Source organism: Marmota monax, unplaced genomic scaffold, assembly GCF_021218885.2.
Source record: "Marmota monax isolate L192 unplaced genomic scaffold, Marmota_monax_Labrador192_F-V1.1 WCK01_AAM20220418_F8-fsc00070, whole genome shotgun sequence".
Classification (NCBI taxonomy): Eukaryota; Metazoa; Chordata; class Mammalia; order Rodentia; family Sciuridae; genus Marmota; species Marmota monax.
In genome coordinates, this window is record NW_026692116.1 from 3,185,125 (window position 1) to 3,202,839 (window position 17,715).

General features: G+C 33.2%; 1 protein-coding gene across 5 annotated transcripts in view; it reads right to left on the reverse strand.

Moving 5' to 3' along the window:
* The window catches only part of Evi5 (ecotropic viral integration site 5), a 210,014-nt gene that overhangs the window by 58,291 nt on the left and 134,008 nt on the right, over positions 1-17,715 (reverse strand). For all 5 annotated transcript variants that reach the window (XM_058585230.1, XM_058585233.1, XM_058585236.1 and 2 more), the window contains 3 exons: positions 17,297-17,455; positions 10,813-10,959; positions 8,168-8,263 (listed from right to left, as the gene is read on the reverse strand). In XM_058585230.1, coding sequence (XP_058441213.1) covers positions 8,168-8,263; positions 10,813-10,959; positions 17,297-17,455 — 402 coding nt within the window. The remainder of the gene's footprint in view (positions 1-8,167; positions 8,264-10,812; positions 10,960-17,296; positions 17,456-17,715) is intronic.

The following is a 17,715-nucleotide window of genomic DNA, read 5'->3' on the forward strand; positions in this document are numbered from 1 at the left end:
TTTAAATTAATAATTTAATCTGTTCTTCACATCTGAGCTTTTAATGAGAACATTAAAAATCAAATTGATATTTTAGGAACTAAACAATTATACATTCATTCTTTCAGTAAATAAACACATTTTGATTATCTTTAGTATGTTGATGTTAGAAATATAAAGCTAAATAATGGTCCTTACTCCCATTGAGCTTCAGATGTACATAGAGACCAGAAAGCTTAAAAAAAAAAATAATTACAGTAGGATGAGACAATTGAATAAGAGAGGTCTGTAACAGAGTATGTTAGAAGAGCAAACACAAAAAAAATCAGCTGGGTTGTTATTAGGAAAGGCTGATCACAACAGGACAAACAAGGTCAAAAAAGTAGGGTGGGAAGAACAATACTAAGTGTCATGGGATGAAAGATTTGAAGGATTCTTAACTAGGATACCATGGCTCAAGTTCAGGGTATATATGCTGGGGAAAGTGAAAATAAAGTTAGGAAGGTAGACAGAAATCAGAGCAAAAGGGTTCATTAAGAAGAGTCAGGAGTTAAACTTTGTCCTGATATGGAAAGGAACTAAAAGATATAAATTGATGAACCGGGAACTTGTAATAACTGTAGCTATATAATAAGCAAAGTTATACAGCAGAGTATACTCTTAATATACTACTAAGAAAATTTTAAAAACTATAATGACAGTATGTCCTAATACAAAGAAAAAAATTCATTTTAATCTTGAAAAGATTTAAAGAGTGGGCCTCAAACAACAAAATTTCATTTTAAAATGTCCTCTAGGTTTCAGTTTACTGAACTATTAAATGAGGACATTAACAAAACCTATCTTAAATGGATGTGGTAAACATTAAATAAGTGCAAATACTTAACTGGCTAAGAACACTGCCTGGTATGTATCAAATATTCAGTAATACTACTTATTATTTTTATTATGAGTATTTGGAAGAATTAAAGTTGTCAATGATATTTTGAAACATGGTAAATATATAAAAAATAAAAAAAAATAGAATAGGGTTTCACAGTGGACAGAAATCAGTGTACACACACACACATACACACACACACACACATATATATATATAATATTATTATATATTATAGAAAGAACAAAGAACTCAATTTTTTCTTTTTTTCTGATAGAGTCTCATTACACTGCCTGGCCTGGTCTTGAACTTAAACGTTGTACAATGTATATATGTATCCAAACAACACATAGTACTCCATAAATTATACAATTATTATGCTTTATGTAGCAGCTAAAATATATTTAATTAAAAAGTGAAAATATGTACAACTTACAGCAAAAAGTAATAACTTATGAAAAAAAAAGGTGGCTTAAGAGTACAGTGTTTAGGATGAGAATGTTATCAAGACAGAAATTTGGCCAAGCAAACTTTATCTGAGCAAGTATTAGAGACTTGAATGAAGCAAGATGACTATATTACAATTGAAATTCATAACAGTAACTGTGAACTGGAAAAAGATATTAAAATGACATACATATTATAATAATTTCATGTATCTGATGATACCTTGGAATTCAACACCTTAATTTTATAGGTGCACAATCTGTTCCCAAATAAGCACTAGCAGAATGGTAACTCATTCTGTCTGAGAAGAAAGAAAAGTAGGTGGCAGTAACTTTTAAAAACAGTGCCAGGAAAATGTCTAAAATCTGAAAGCTTTTACACTTAAAAATGATTAAGTTCTTTCTAAGACACTAAGATAAAACAGCCTTTTCAAAGATGGGAGATAGGAGGCAGTATTTAGAGAATATTAAGTAGAATATGGATATAGTTATGTCAGAATAATAAAAGAGGTAGATTATGAACTTTAATCAGACTGAAAGTTTGAAGTTGACTGAAGAATCTTTGAAAACAAATTTAATAAATGTAATCTTCGTAAGTACATACACTATAGAAAATTAGATTACTTCTAAAAATGAGTATTTCTTCACCTAACATATTTCCTTTATCTAAATATGTTTACAAAAGTATGATATTCACAATTATACTAAAAACCAGGATTATAACAATATATTATATAATAATAAAATTTATTAAATGAATTTGAGAAAATTTGGTTTATGAGAAAAAGTTTAATTCACAAAAGATTACCATTAATTAGAAAACTTAATTGAAAGGGATTTGAAATATAAAAATCTTTAGGTTGAGTTCTCCCCCTAGTGGAACTTGAAAATGGTTTAAGGTATTTCCACAACTAAAAGTCATCTAAAATATAATGCTTTTATAACCAACAAGGGAGCTCTTCAGGTTTTAACAAAAGATCTATTATGAATCTTAATCAGCATTAAATAAATGCTGAAGCACTGAGATATTTACTGAAAATATACTTGCTAAATGAATTAACAGCAAGTTAACCAAAGAGCACTTAGTCCTAAGTCCTGAAAGAGAAGGAGAACTACCTCAAAATTCTGCAACCTGTATAACTCAGAAAAATGAGATTTTATATCCCATCTGATTCAAATGTATGATATGTCAAGGTCATTGTACTGTCATGTGTAACTAATTAAAACAAATTAAAAAATAGTAGAGAAAACAGAAATTTAGGAAGATAGAGCAGGATTCAGATGGGTACACAATTTTGAAATAATATGAAAGTTGCAGGAACAGGATAATTTGGAGTGCATAGTGTTTATTCAGAGGATTGGTTAGGTAGTAGTGAGAGGATTGGTTAGGTAGTAGTGAGAAGTAAAGTTAAAAAAAATGTTTAGTTAAAAATGAAAAGATAAGGATTTCACGATAAGAAGTTTTAATGTGATTTGATAGCTAAAAGGCAGTCCACACAAGTTTTAATGTTTTAGAAGATAGCTCTAATATTTCTGTAGAAAATCTGAGACTGGAGTAAAAGATGCTGCATGGGAAGTTACTACACAGATCAAGTAAGGGGTAAGTAGGTGAACTACCAGAATGGTGAGGGAAATAGAAATGCTATGAATGATTCAAAATAGAGCTGTACCCCCACTCCCTGGCAATAGAACCCAGAGCCTCACCCATGATGTTTGGCAAATGCTCTATCACTGAGTCATAGCCCCAGCCCCAAACGTTTTAAAATCATTCAAATTACCTCTGATTTAGTTTTAGACTTACTCAAGATTTTTTTCTTTTTCAGGAATGAAACTTTCAATGAGACACTCTAACCTGTATAAGCCATTAAGAATTGTCTAAAGTAAAATCCATAGGATTAGGCAAAATGTTGGTAGGAAAGTAAAGTAGCATAAGCACTTTGTAAAATAATTTGTTATCTACTCACATGTGGAAAACTTGCACACCTTATATATACATATTATGTTATAGGGTAAAAAAAAGATATCTGAAGTTACTAGTAGGTTGAATAATTTGATAAGAGATGATCCATTAATCAAGACTTGAGATATGAAAGAAGGAAAACATTATAGATGAAACAGAAACATGTCTGACTTTAAACACCTTTAATTCAAAGTGTTGTACAACTTTCAGGTGGAACTATTCAAATTACTGGCCTACTTACCAAATACATGATAAAGACAAAAGACAAGTCATAGATTAAGGTAGATATTCACAAAACATTTGAAGAACATTAATATATAAGAAATTATATATCCATAAGCAAGAAACAGCCTAATAAAAATATAAGCAAAAAACCTTATCAGGTACTTTACAAAAACAGGAACCCAAATGGCTAACCTTTTTAGTAATGAAATGTAAATTAAAACTGTGACAAAAGATCACTGCATACCCACCAGATTGGCAAAAATTAAACCGCGTGACACCATCAAGCACCGGGGAGGATGTGGAACAACAAGAACTTTCATATGCAGCTATTGGGAGACTAAACTATTACAAGCACTTTGGAAAATAAAGTTGAAGATTCATAAGCCCTACAACTTGGCAACTCCACATCTTGGTATACATGCTAGAGAAACTTGTGCACATATGACCAATGCAGTGTGCATAATTATTCAACGTCACAGCATTGTGCACAATAACACCAACCTGGAAATTCCCGATTTACTTATTCCACTAGTAGTAAAATAAGTAAATACACTGTGTTATATTTTAAAAATGAAAATGCATGCAACAATAAAAATGAGGACTTAGAAAATCAAAGTTGAACAATGAAAGAAAAGACACAAAAGAAAATATTAAATATTATCTCATACAAAATTGATAAACTGGGAAAACTAAACTGTATAGATCAGAAATGCACACAAAGATGACAAAACCAGAGGAACAGTAATGGAATGACCATCATAAAAGTCAGAAAGAGTAGGGTATGAGTGGGTGGACTCCCTGAGCAGAACCACTGTTCCCTATCTTTACCTTGGTAGCAGTTAAATGTGAAGTTTTTAAAATATATTAATGTAGCTTTGTTTTACGAACTTCTGTAGATATTGTGCTTAATAATTTTTTTCAAAAGGTTTAAAAACTGATAGGAGAAAGAGGTTAAGGCTGGAGATAAATTATAATTCTTTGTTACAAAGATGTAAATGAGACCTTTTATTTCCATAGTTTTTAAGAGCCCGAAACTTGGATTCTCAAGAACACAAACACTCAGAATGGATAGAGAAGACTGGAAACAACAGTTAAACAAGAAAGAAGAGAATAAAAAACAAGTAGTGTTAGAGAGCTGGGGATATAGCTCAGTTGGTAGAGTATGTGGCTTGGATGAACAAGGCCCTGCGTTCAATTCCCAGAACCAAAAAAAAAAAAAAAAACAACCAAACAAACAAACAAACAAAAATAAGTGGTGTTAGGAGAAAGCCAGAGGAGGAGAGAATGCAAGGAGGAAGAAGAGGTGAACAATGACCTAAGGATAAGAACAAGCAGTGATAGCTGAAAAAGTAACCAGTAAATCTATAAATCAGGATTTCAGTGATCACTTCACCAACAGTGAACAAACTGCTGCTAACATACTCCTATTAATAGTAAAAAAAAAAAATTCCATCATCTCAAACCTGTTAGAACAGCTATTATCAAAATAATGAAACATCACAAGTGTTGGAGAGGCTGTGAAGACAAGGGAATCCTTGTACACTGCTGGTCGGAATATAAATTAGCATATACATTATGGAAAATAGTATGGTGGTTCCTCAAAAAATTAAAAACAGAATTGCCATATGATCCATCAATCCCATTACTGGTTATATATCCAAAGGAAATAAAATTAGTATGTTGAAGAGATATGTCTGTAGCATTATTCACAATAGCCAAGATATGGAACCAACCTAAGTATTCATCAGTGGATGAATGGAAAAAGAAAATGAAGTAAGTATACACAATGGAATGCTATTCAGTCTTAAAAAAGAAGGAATTCCTATTATTTGTGACAAAATGGATAAAATTGGAGGAGATTATGCTAGGTGAAATAAGCCAGGCATAGAAAGATTAATACCCCATGATCTTACTTATATGAGGAATCTAAAAAAGTTGAACTCATACCTACAAAGTAGAATGGTAGCTGCCAGGGGCTTGGTTTGGGGCAACAGGTTGAGGAGATGCTAAAAAAAAAATACCCCAATACCATGCACCTTCTTTTTATTTTTCTAAAATGATGCAAACATAGTTCACTTTAAACAAAACATACAGCATGCCAAGTTCTTCATTTTAATAAGTATTTTAGAATCAACAAAAGAAGTGATTTAAATCTTGCTATTTTATGACTAAGATATACAGACATGGCAAATTTGTATAATTTTCTTGATGCCAGAAAAGTAAAACTGGACTAGTACATGGTAGCTGGATTTAAATAACTGATTATAAGTATACTAAGCAAACTGTTCATTTCTGAGTGTACACTTTATGGGGAGTATTACCAAAAAAACATAAAGGATACCTTTTTATAAATGTATACATATTATAACATCATAACTTTGATGGAGATCAAAAAATTAGGTTATAATATAATATGGAAATTTTCAAATTAACTGAATTTTAAATTGAGATTTAAGAACAAAAGGAAATTTCAGATGAAAATAAAATTCTAAATGTTGCAACAAAAATTACACTGTGATTTGGAGTAAAATGTAATAAAAAAAAAAAAAAAAAACTTTGAACCAAAGTTTGGCACAGTGGTGCACAACTGGAATCCATCCCAGTAACTCTAGAGGCTGAGACAAGAGGATTACAAGTTGAGGCCAGCCTGGGAAACTTAAAATGACTAAGAAATGAAAAGGGCTTCGGGTATAGTTAGTTGGTAGTTAGCTGGAATGACCCTGGGTTCTATCCCAAGTATAGCAAAACAAACAAAAAAATCCCATTTTGAGTCACGAGCCATGGTTCAATACCTATAGTCCCAGCTACTTCAGAGGGCAAAGCTGAGACAGGAGAATCACTTGAGCCCAGGAGTTTGAGACAGCCTGAGTAACATAGCAAAAACCTGTCTCAAACAATCAAACAAAACAACTCACCCAATTTGAAAGATACAGATTTTTAAACATAATACTTATTATATATAGGAAACTTCTCATCTTACCATATTGTACAATAAGGAGGACATTTGAGATGACAAAATAATATGTTTTTGTTGTTGTTTTGGTACCCGGGATTGAACTCAGGGGTGCTTGACCACTAAGTCACATCCCCAGCCCTATTTTGTATTTTATTTAGAGACAGGGTTCCGCTGAGTTGTTCAGTGCCTTGCTTTTGCTGAGGCTGGCTTTGAACTCACAATCCTCTTGTCTCAGCCTCCCGAGCTGCTGGGATTACAGGCGCACACTACTGCACCCAACTAATATATTTCCTTTTAAAGCTCAGAATTTTCTTTGAAAAACAGCTTTGACAATATAGATATACAATAAACTGTCACTCAAAAATGGACTTGGAAAGAAGTCAACAAAAACAGAAAACAGATTTTTGCAAAAGTTTTGGACTTCAGGAAAATTAAAAACTTTTGTCCATCAAAGTACAAATCAACAAAGAAAAAAAGATAATCCATAGAATGAGAGAAAATATTTGCAAACCATATATCCATAAGAGATTGATATTTAGAACATATAAGTAAGTCCTACAACTAACTCATCACCAACAAACAACCTGATTCAAAACTGGATAAAGGACTTGAATGCATAGATCTCCAAAGAAGATAAATGAATGTCATACAAGCAAGTAAAAAGATGCTCAACATTACCAATTATTAGGGAAATGCAAATCAAAGCTACAAAGAGCTACCACTTCATACCCATTAGAATGGCAGATTATTATTATTATTTAAATATTTTATTTTTAGTTTTAGGTGACACAATACCTTTATTTTATTTTTACCTTGTGTTGAGAATCGAACTCAGTGCCTCACGCATGCTAGACAAGCGTGCTACCACTTGAGCCACATCCCCAGCCCAATGGCAGATTATTTTTAAAAACCCCTTGAAAATTAGCAAGCTTTGGTAAGGATATGGAGAAAATGGAACTTTTGTGTACTGCTGGTAGGAATGTAAAATAATATAGTTGCTTTCAAAAACAGTATAACTATTTCACAAAAAAAATTAAGTAGAACTACATAATCCAGAAATTCTACTTCCAAGTGCTATATATACTCAAAAGAAGTAAATTCATGGACTCCCAAGATATTTGTGCTCCCATGATCACAGTAGCATCATTTACAGTAGCCCAAAGGTGGAGCAATAAAGGAATAGATAATCAAAATGTAGTATATACACACAAAGAAATGTTATTCAGCCTTAAAAAGGAAGAAAATTTGGACACATGCTATAATATAAATGAACCTTAAGGACATCATGCTAAGTGAAATGTCACAAAAAATTTACATAATTCCATTTATGTGAGGTAGATAGACTGGTCAAATTCATAGATATAGAAAATATAATGGTGGTTACCAGAGGCTGGAGGGAGAAGAGAATGGGAAATTAATGTTTAACGGACACAAATTTTCAGTCAGAGAAGATGAAAAATTTCTGGAGATGGATGGTGGTGATAGGTGTACAACAACATAAATGCACGTAACACCATGGAACTGTATATTTTAAAAGAGCAAACTTTATGTTATGTATGTTTCACCACAATAAGAAAAAAAGGACTTGGAAATGAGTAAATATTGAAACTAGAATACAGTCATGGGGATAAAGAAACAGATAAGTCATTCATCAGGTACACAGAGAAGAGACGGGGACTATGACATTATTTTTAGATGTATTCTATTATTTTTATATGTACCTGGATTTCAAGCTCAGCAATGTGCTGCTGCAGTTCAGCCACAGCAGCTATGCTATCTGCTTCTCGAAGTCTCACAGCCATCACTTCTTCCTTGTTCTAGGGTAGCAAACAAAACAAAAGTAATAAACTACTTGTGTTTGGAATTGAGATTTTTTTTTCAGATTTTAGAAAAGTGTCTGAGGCAGCATCTATAATAAAAAGTGAAGTATAAATATCCACACAAACTGGGGTAAAAAACAAATTTTAAGTGGCCATATGTCAACTCAAATCAGGTTTTGCCTTGAAATGAATTTGTGTGAAATTTATGAAACTTTTGGGTTTCAGAGTGTTTTGGATTTTGAAACTGGGGATCAAAGGATTTGTATTATTTTATTTTAAAGTGAGAATATTCAAATTTAGTTGTAGAGGGAAATAACAAAATTACCATTTCCTGATATTTTGTATAAGTAAAAAATAAAATGAGCTTTTATGACTAATATCAACCAATCATGAACTATAATTATATAAAACTAACTGAAAATGATTCAGATTTATATAATTCAAGGACTGGATTCCTTAGAAAGTTAATTTGTTTCTGAATTCTATCAACATGACAAGGTAAAATATACATATTTAGTCAGAAAGTACTAGGTGTTAGGGTGACATTTCATTTTATTAATTGTTAAAATCTGCAAACAGCATTTCCTAAGACTGAGTAAATTAATATATAGCTTAAACATATAGTAATCAAAGTTAGCATCTATAACATAGTTTTTATAGAGTTATTAATGAACACTAAAAATTAAATAAAATCCTGTATCAGTTCCTCAAATCCTCTAATATTCTGATCTGCACCCATTACTTAGATAAACTCAGATAACTATTTTTATCAGTAAGTTGTATATATACTTATTTTCAAACAACATTTTACTTCACTAACAGGTGCTAAGATACTTAAGAAGCAATATCAAGTCTAATAACATTGTTATTGAGATATTTAAAGAAAACTTACATCAAGAATGCAAAAAGATTAAATTTAATTGAGGACAGATAATTCAGCATCATAAAAAATCAGATTCGTATAATAAATCAGATTAATATAACCTCATTTCACATCATTTTATTTTTAATTAGTCCATGCACATCCTTCAAATGGGATTATGCTTAAATTATCACAAATTTTAGTACTACCTACATATTTCTGTCACAGTATAAATTTGTAAGAGCCATGCATATTTATTAGGATGTAATTTCATCTCTGGATTTCAATGACACTGATAAACCACTCAAGCTTCACTCTTGGTTTTTAATGACACTAAAACAAGTTGATGGAATTACAGCTTTATAATGTACCACTTACAAAGTCTTACTTCTCACAGAAAAAGAAGGCTAGAATATTTAAAGGGTATCATTCCTACCATCTACTAAGTAGATGTTTAGTTTATTTCAAAATTTCATAACTTGTCTTCAGTAATCCATTCTAATATGCAGACTACACTTATCTCTAATTCTTTCTCCCCCACACCCCTCATACACACACACACACAAATACACATACACACAAACACACACAAACACACACATCCCCTCCCTCTCCTATACCTTACTCTCCAATCTCTCTCATCACTGTTAAGTGTGTAAATTTATTTTAGGGGAAAATATCCTTGATTTCAATACTTTTGATGCTTTCTGAATCAAACACTTCTCACCACTCACTGGTGCACGTGTGCATGCGCGTGCGCGCACACACACACACACACACACACACAGAAAAACTGATTAAAAGAACTATGGGAAATGTATCCATTTTATCCTGACCCAAGGTACATACACATTTATTTTGCTCTCTACTCTTTCCAGAAAACATACATCAATATTTACTTCCCACTAACAAGATAACACTCAAAGCAATGGAGCCTCGACTTTTCCAAATTACATGTTTTGGGTTGAGTTATTAAAAGCTTCAGTTTTAAAGGGCTATTAGTCAAAATAAACACTGTAAAGGGATACTAGTAAATTCCAACATGGGAAATTAACCAAGTACGTGGCTAAAAATGTTTCTTGTCTGAAGTCCATCCCAGAAGCAAGATGAGCTAACCTTGTATGAAAGCACCACCAAAGCAATTTCAAAAGTGGGAAGTAGATTGGCTTAAAAAAAAAAAGGGGGGGCACAGTGGCACAAGCCTGTAATCCTAGAAGCTCAGGAGCTGAGGCAGGAGGATCACAAGTTCAAAGCCACCTCAGCAACTTAGTGAGACCCTGAGCAACTTAGCGAGACCCTATCTTTAAATAAAATATGTTTTAAAAGGGCTGGGGATGTGGCCAAGGGGTTAAGCATCCCAGGGCTCAATATCTGGTACCTAAACAAAACAACAAACAAACAACAACAACTAGTCATGATGAAACAACCTATAAAAGAAAGGCAGGAGGCTAGGGTTGTGGCTCAGAGACAGCGCTTGCCTCACACATGTAAGGCACTGGGTTCAATCCTCAGCACCACATAAAAATAAACAAACAAAATAAAGGTATTGTGTCCATCTACAACATATATATATATATATAGATATAGATATATATAGATATAGATATAGATAGATAGATATAGATATAAAGAAAGGCATTATTACATTGACAAAAACCATAAACCAGCTATCTGACATATTTACCTTGCATTCAATCTCTGCTTGTTTGCGCTTTGCTTCACTTAATTGAGTAAGTAGTCCTTTGTTCTGTGCAGAAAGATAGTGTACCTTCTCCTGTAGACTGATCACCTCTTGTTCTGCTCTTCTAAGATGATTACTATTGATCTGGTTCTAATAAGCAGAAATATAATTATGTACACTATATATAAAAGGGCTGAAAATTAAACATTTTTACCGATGCACTCAATACAATAACATAAAAATGTTATCAGCTACAAGTCAATTTTCTTCAATAAACACTGAAAAAATAAGATATAAAACTGTTTTAAATATCTAATCCTCCAAGGGAACACATGTGGTCCATATTAGAAACTCTTGTTATAACTAAATATATCACTTATACAAAAAGGTCTATAACTTTTTTGTATAAGTGATATACAACTTAAAAATATTCATTTCTGAAAGAGGTAATAGGAATACAAAGTGGGTAGACAGAGAAATAATATTTTAGGCCTAGGACTACAGCCTGGGGTTGGCAGGAAAATTAAAAGGTCAAATACCCAGATACAAAAACATAATGCAGCATAAGACTGGGGTTTTATCAGAATCACAGGAAACATCCCTGCAGTTTCAAATATACCTGGAGACAGACCTTTTTCTGAGGTGGTATGAAGGAAGGGAAGACACTGAGAAAAGCCCTCTGGCAAACCAGCCCCTACTCTAAAATAAGGCATTACTAAAGGATTGTGAAGCCTGTGGTACACTGTGGATAACCACAGAAACAACAAACCTCAAATTCAGCCTATCTCCTGACTATATTAACTCAAATCTCCCACATGAAAGGTCTGGCAGGAGAAAAAGTGTACCCATTTCTAGCCTAAGGTAAAATACTTTATATACTGCCCCATCTAAAATATCTAACTTTCATCAAAAATTTGCAAAGTATAGAAGGCAAAACCCCCCAAAATACTAGCAAAAGACAAAGCAATCAATAAAATTCACCTCATAAAATGACACATATACTGAAATTATCTGACAAGGAATTTAAAGTAAGTATGATTAATATGTCAAAGGCTCTAAGTTTAAAAATAAGTAAGTTCAGATAGGTAATATCCTTAGAAAAATTAGCATTCTAAGAAATCAACAGAAAAACGAGAAATAAAAAAACCATGACAAGAATGCCTTAAATGGCTTCATCTAACAACTCAACAAAGTGGAGAAAATAATCAGTGAACTAAATAAGAAGTCAATAGAAACATTTCAGTCAATAGAAGCTAAAAACACAAAGAGAAAAAATAATAGAGGAGGGGGAAAGAAAAGAGCATCCAAGAGTTTCTGCACAACATGAAGGCAGGGATAAGGTGCTTGCTCAAGATGTATAAGATCCTGGGTTGGATCCCCAGCATTACAAAAATAAAAAAAAAAATCCTGTACACTAAGAATGAACCCAATATGGATATCATTGAAACCAGAAGACCATATGGGCAGAAGAAAGCCAAAATGATATAATGACCAAGACACAATAAGCAGAAATTTTCTAAAATTCATGGTAGACACAATCCACAGAGCCAAGAAACTTGGGTTGCGGTGGCGCACACCTGTAATCCTAGCAGCTCAGGAGGCTGAGGCAGGAGGATCACAAGTTCAAAGCCAGCCTCAGCAAAATCGAGGGGCTAAGCAACTCAGTGAGACACTGTCTCTAAATGAAAAACAAAACAGGGGATGTGGCTCAGTGGTTGAGTGGTTGTTCAGTCCCTGGTACTGCTCGCTGCCGCCCGACTCCCCCCACCCCCCAATTTTTTTTTTCTGTTCTTTCTCCCTGCCACCCAGAGACACAACCAATTTTTAAAAAGCTCATACACATTCAAGGGAGAATGCAGGCAATCTCCCAGGGGAGAGAGAGCCAAAAATAAAATCTCAAAGGCATGGGCTGGGGATGTGGCTCAAGCGGTAACGTGCTCGCCTGGCATGCACGGGACGCTGGGTTTGATCCTCAGCACCATGTAAAATAAAATAAAGATGTTGTATCCACCGAAAACTGAAAAACAAATATGGAAAAATTCTCTCTCTCTCTCTCTCTCTCTCTCTTTAAAAAAAAAATCTTAAAGGCAGCTGGGTGAGGCGGAACCACATTACATGTAGAGAAACAAAAATAAGAATTATAATAGAATTTCGGCATGCATGATTTATAAAAAAAGATAACAGTGATTTTTAAAGTGATGAAAGACAGCAGTTCAATTCACAATGGCTAAACTGTGGAACCAATCTAGATGTCCTTCAACAGATATATGGATAAAGAAACTGTGGTACATATACACAAAGAAATATTACTCAGCATTAAAATAGAATAAAATTATGGCATTTGCAGGTAAATGGAGTTGGAGAATATCATGCTAAGCAAAGTAAGACAATCCCAAAAAACCAAAGGCCGAATGTAGTCTGATAAGCGGATGCTGAGCCATAATGGGGGTGGGAGGGGCGCGCACATGGGTAGAATAGAGGAGCTTGATTGGCAAAGTGGAGGGAGGGAGACAAGGGGGGTGGGAAAGATGGTGGAATGAGATGAACATCATTATCCTAGGTACATGTATGACTGCACATGTGGTGTGACTCTACATCCCGTACTAGCAACTAGAAAAATGAAAACCAGAAAAATGAAAAACTGTGCTCCATTTGTGTACAATGAATCGAAATGCATTCTGCAGTCATGTATAACTAATTAGAAAATTTTTAAAATTAAAAAAAATAAAGTGATGAAAGAAAAAAAGATCTGTCAATCCAGAATTCAATACTTTGCAAGTATGTTTTAAATTCCCTTCACTGGCTCCCTCCACTCTCCCCCAAAATCCTAAATTCCATGCCAGTAGACCAGCACTACTATAAATATAAAGTGAAGCTTTCCAAGTAGAAGGAATACAAGGATCTACAAGAAGAAATGAGTGCTGAAGTCGAATAAGTAAAGGGAAAACAATTCATTAAAAAATTTAAAATCTATGAAATAATCACTGATTAAAAGCAAAATTATCAGCATATGTTATACTAATGTATAACAACAATAGCACAAGAGGAAGAATTAAGAATACACGATTGTAAGGATTTTATCACACATGAAACAATTCATTATTTTTAATTAATAACATTATTTGAAAGTAAGCTCTGATTATAGGTGTGTACTATAAAACCTAGAATAATCACTAAAAAATTTCTTAAAAGGAGTATAAATGATATGAAAATAAAATAAAGCCGTAATAAATGTGCTATAAATCCAAGAAAAGGTAGTCAAAGAAGAAAAAATAAAGAATAAATGAATGAACAGAAAATAACTAGCAAGGTGATAGAGAGTAATCCAAACAGAATCATAAAACATGGACTAGGGCTGGGAACATAGCTCAGTTGGTAGAGTGCTTGCCTAGCATGCACAAGGCCCAGGGTTGAATTCCCAGCACCACAAAACAAATAAACAAATTCCCAGCACCACAAAACAAACAAACAAATTTCATGAGACTGGATTTTTAAATAGCTTATTATATATTATATAATATTATATTATATATAAAATTTACCTACTTTAAATAACTTTAACAGTAGTTTTTGGTATTTCAGAGTTAAACAACCATTTGTTAGGTTCAATTTTAAAAGCTATCTATATGCTATTTATCAGAGATCTAAAAAAATCAGGTAAGTTGAAAATATAAAAGGATGGGAAAATACTTATAATTTAACTTGTGAATTTAAATACCAAAATAAATAAATAACAACTTAAATTCACCAAAAGGAATGTGTTTTGTGTTGTGTCTGTATTCTGTGTCACATATTTGTTTTTAGTATTTTGATAAATGTGCCTCAATATAAATGGTTTGTTTCCCAATCCTGTGTATTTTGTTTTATGCATTCAAAAACATTGTTTTGAGAAGGGAAGGGGTTCATAGGCCCCAGACTGCCAAAAGGATTCATGCACATTAAGCAAGTACTGTACTTGAAACACATGGAGACATACACAAGGAAATACATGCACGAATGTGCAGAGTAGCATTATTTGCAATAGCAAAAATCTGTATAAAGCAAGGACAGTGGCTCAATAAAATGACATATACTCACTAGACAGATTTATCTAAAAGTTCTTAAAATGAAGAAATTGGAGTTACATATAACAACATGGGTAAATCTCAATCTGGAAGGTGACTATATGGGTGTCTGACATAATTTCATTAGATGACTATATACCACCACCGTTACACCAGTTTCTAGTTGTTTTTCTCATTTTTCAATGAGAAAACTACATGGATTATCACCCATTGGAGCAATGGCATTTAGAAATCAGTGCCTTACACAATCCCGTTTTCAGCAAAATCTATCCAAAATCATACCTACCTGTCTGGAACAGTTCAAAACACAAATTCCTTAAAAAGTCTTTCCTCAAAACACCTAACTGGAATTAATTTCCCCTAGCAATTTCTATCTAACTGTCTACTTACCAGATTTCTGAGTCATATTGTGGAAGCATGTTACTAAAATATAAGTCCTTGATGGCTGGAACAGTGCTTTTTGTTCAAAGTTCTCAAAACCATGTTTGTGAATATGTTTCATTCACCTCTACCTACTGTGAGAAGAATCCTCAACACTGGCTTAAAAGTTGTATTTACGGGCTGGGGTTGTAGCTCAGTGGTAGAGCTCTTGCCTTGCATGCATGAGGCCCTGGGTTCGGTCCCCAGCACCACATAGAAATAAACAAATAAGATATTGTGTTCATCTACAAACTAAAAAAAATATATATTAAAAAAGTTGTATTTACACTTTTATTGTCTATATTAAGATAAATTCTGATTATAAAAATAATAACTATATAATAAATAATAAAATAATAAATAATGAAAATAATCAGAATTTATTTCCCACTATAAAACCTAGACATTCTACTCTTCATAATCTTATAGTATCCTTTCAGTGTTATTTTATTTATACTGAAAATACAACAAATAACTGTGAAAAATGTAAAGCAAGATCTATATAATCTAAAGAAATCACACATTCATTTTGAGATAAGCAGATCATTTTGCACAATGGAATACAGAATGACATGAGTTAACACTGCTCCCTACTGACTGAATAAATACTTTGAAAACCAAATAGCATCCAGCCCTCTGGAGCCTTGCATTTTGTGTCCATGGATTCAACCAACAAAGGATCAATATATTTTAAAAAACACAATTCATCTGTAACTGAACACATACAGACTTTTTTCTTGTCATTATTTCCTAAACAATACATCATAACAATTACTTACAAACCATTTGCATTGTATTAAGCATTAAAAGCAATCTAGAGATGATTAAAAGCATATAGGAGGAGCTGGGGTTGTGGTTCAGTGGTAGAGCACTCACCTAGCACAGGTGAGGCACTGGGTTTGATCTTAAGCACCACATAAAAATAAATAAATAAAAATAAAGGCATTGTGCCCACCTACAATTAAAAAAATAAATAAATAAAGTATATAGGAGAATAACATTGGGTATATGCAAATACTACACCATTTAATACAATAGATTTGGGCATCTACAGATTTGGTATCTGAAAGGGATCCTATACGCAATCTCATGGATAAGAAGTAACAACTACATACAGAATATGGTTCATGCAAATGTACCACATAAAAACCAAATGTGTGGCTCAGGAGGCTGAGGCAGGAGGATTCCAAGTTCCAAGCTAGCCTCAGGAACTTTGTGAGGCCCTGAGCAACTTAGTAGGACTCTGTCTCAAAATAAAATATATAAAGGGCTGGGGATATGGCTCATTGGTTAAGAACCCTGGTACCAAAAAGGAAAGAAATCAAATATGTTTTTACAATGTAAATGGATTTCATAAAAAGGCCCTTTCAGATCTTAATTATATTTAAAATAGGATTTATTAGAGTAACAGAGGACTTTAGAGAAAAACAGTAAACAATTTTACAACAGATTACTCATTACATAATTTGAGGAAGCATTATTCCACAGTTGTGGTTCTCAATTAGTGGCAATTTTGCCCTCCCAATCTCCATTCCAAAAGACAACTGAAAATGCATGGTAACAGTTTTGGTCAAAACAACCTGGAGTGGGAGAGAGATGTGACAGGCATCTGGTGGGTAGAGACCAGGTATGCTGTTAAATATCCTCCAGTATCCAGAACAGCTTCATAAAACAAAGAATATCAAGCCAAAATTTTAAGTGTGGAGGTTGAGATATTTTGCTCTACCTGAATGTTCCTTCCCAAGCTATGCAACAAAGGTCTGAGTTTTACCTAATAAAGTCAAATGAAGTCTCTATCCTGCTTAAACTTGGTTGAGTGGGTAGAAGCAGAGATTAAATCTCTGAAAACAATTTTTAGCCCTCTTCATTTAGGCTAGAAAATCACTGCCTAGACAGACCCATACCTCACTTTTTACCTTTATTCTAGGTATGATACAATCTGTGTATACAAAACTTTGATCTGCTAATGATACTTTCAAACCTCTTGGGTTTTCCCATCATACCTGTGTCTCCATTTCCATCATTCTTTGTTTTATTTCTCTTATTTCTGCCTGTGTTTCAGCTTCTTTAAGTCGAATGGTCATCAATTCATCTTGCAACTCATTCACAGCATTTTTCTTAGGTGGGTCTTTCCATCTCCCAGTAGTACGAGCTAAATGGCGCTAAAGCACAAAACTTATATTGCATCAAAAACTCTCAGTATCAAAATAAGAGCTAACTTTACAAAGCACATATTTCAGGACTGGTACTATATTAAGTGTTTTCTACATATTGTTTCATTAAATCACTAGGAAATCTTAAAAGTTAGGCACTATTATCTTCATTTACAGGTAAGAAAATAGACACTGTGATTTTATAACTTCAGGAAAGTCACACAGTCACAAATTAAGTGGCAGACCTGGACTCAGATGCAATTCAAATT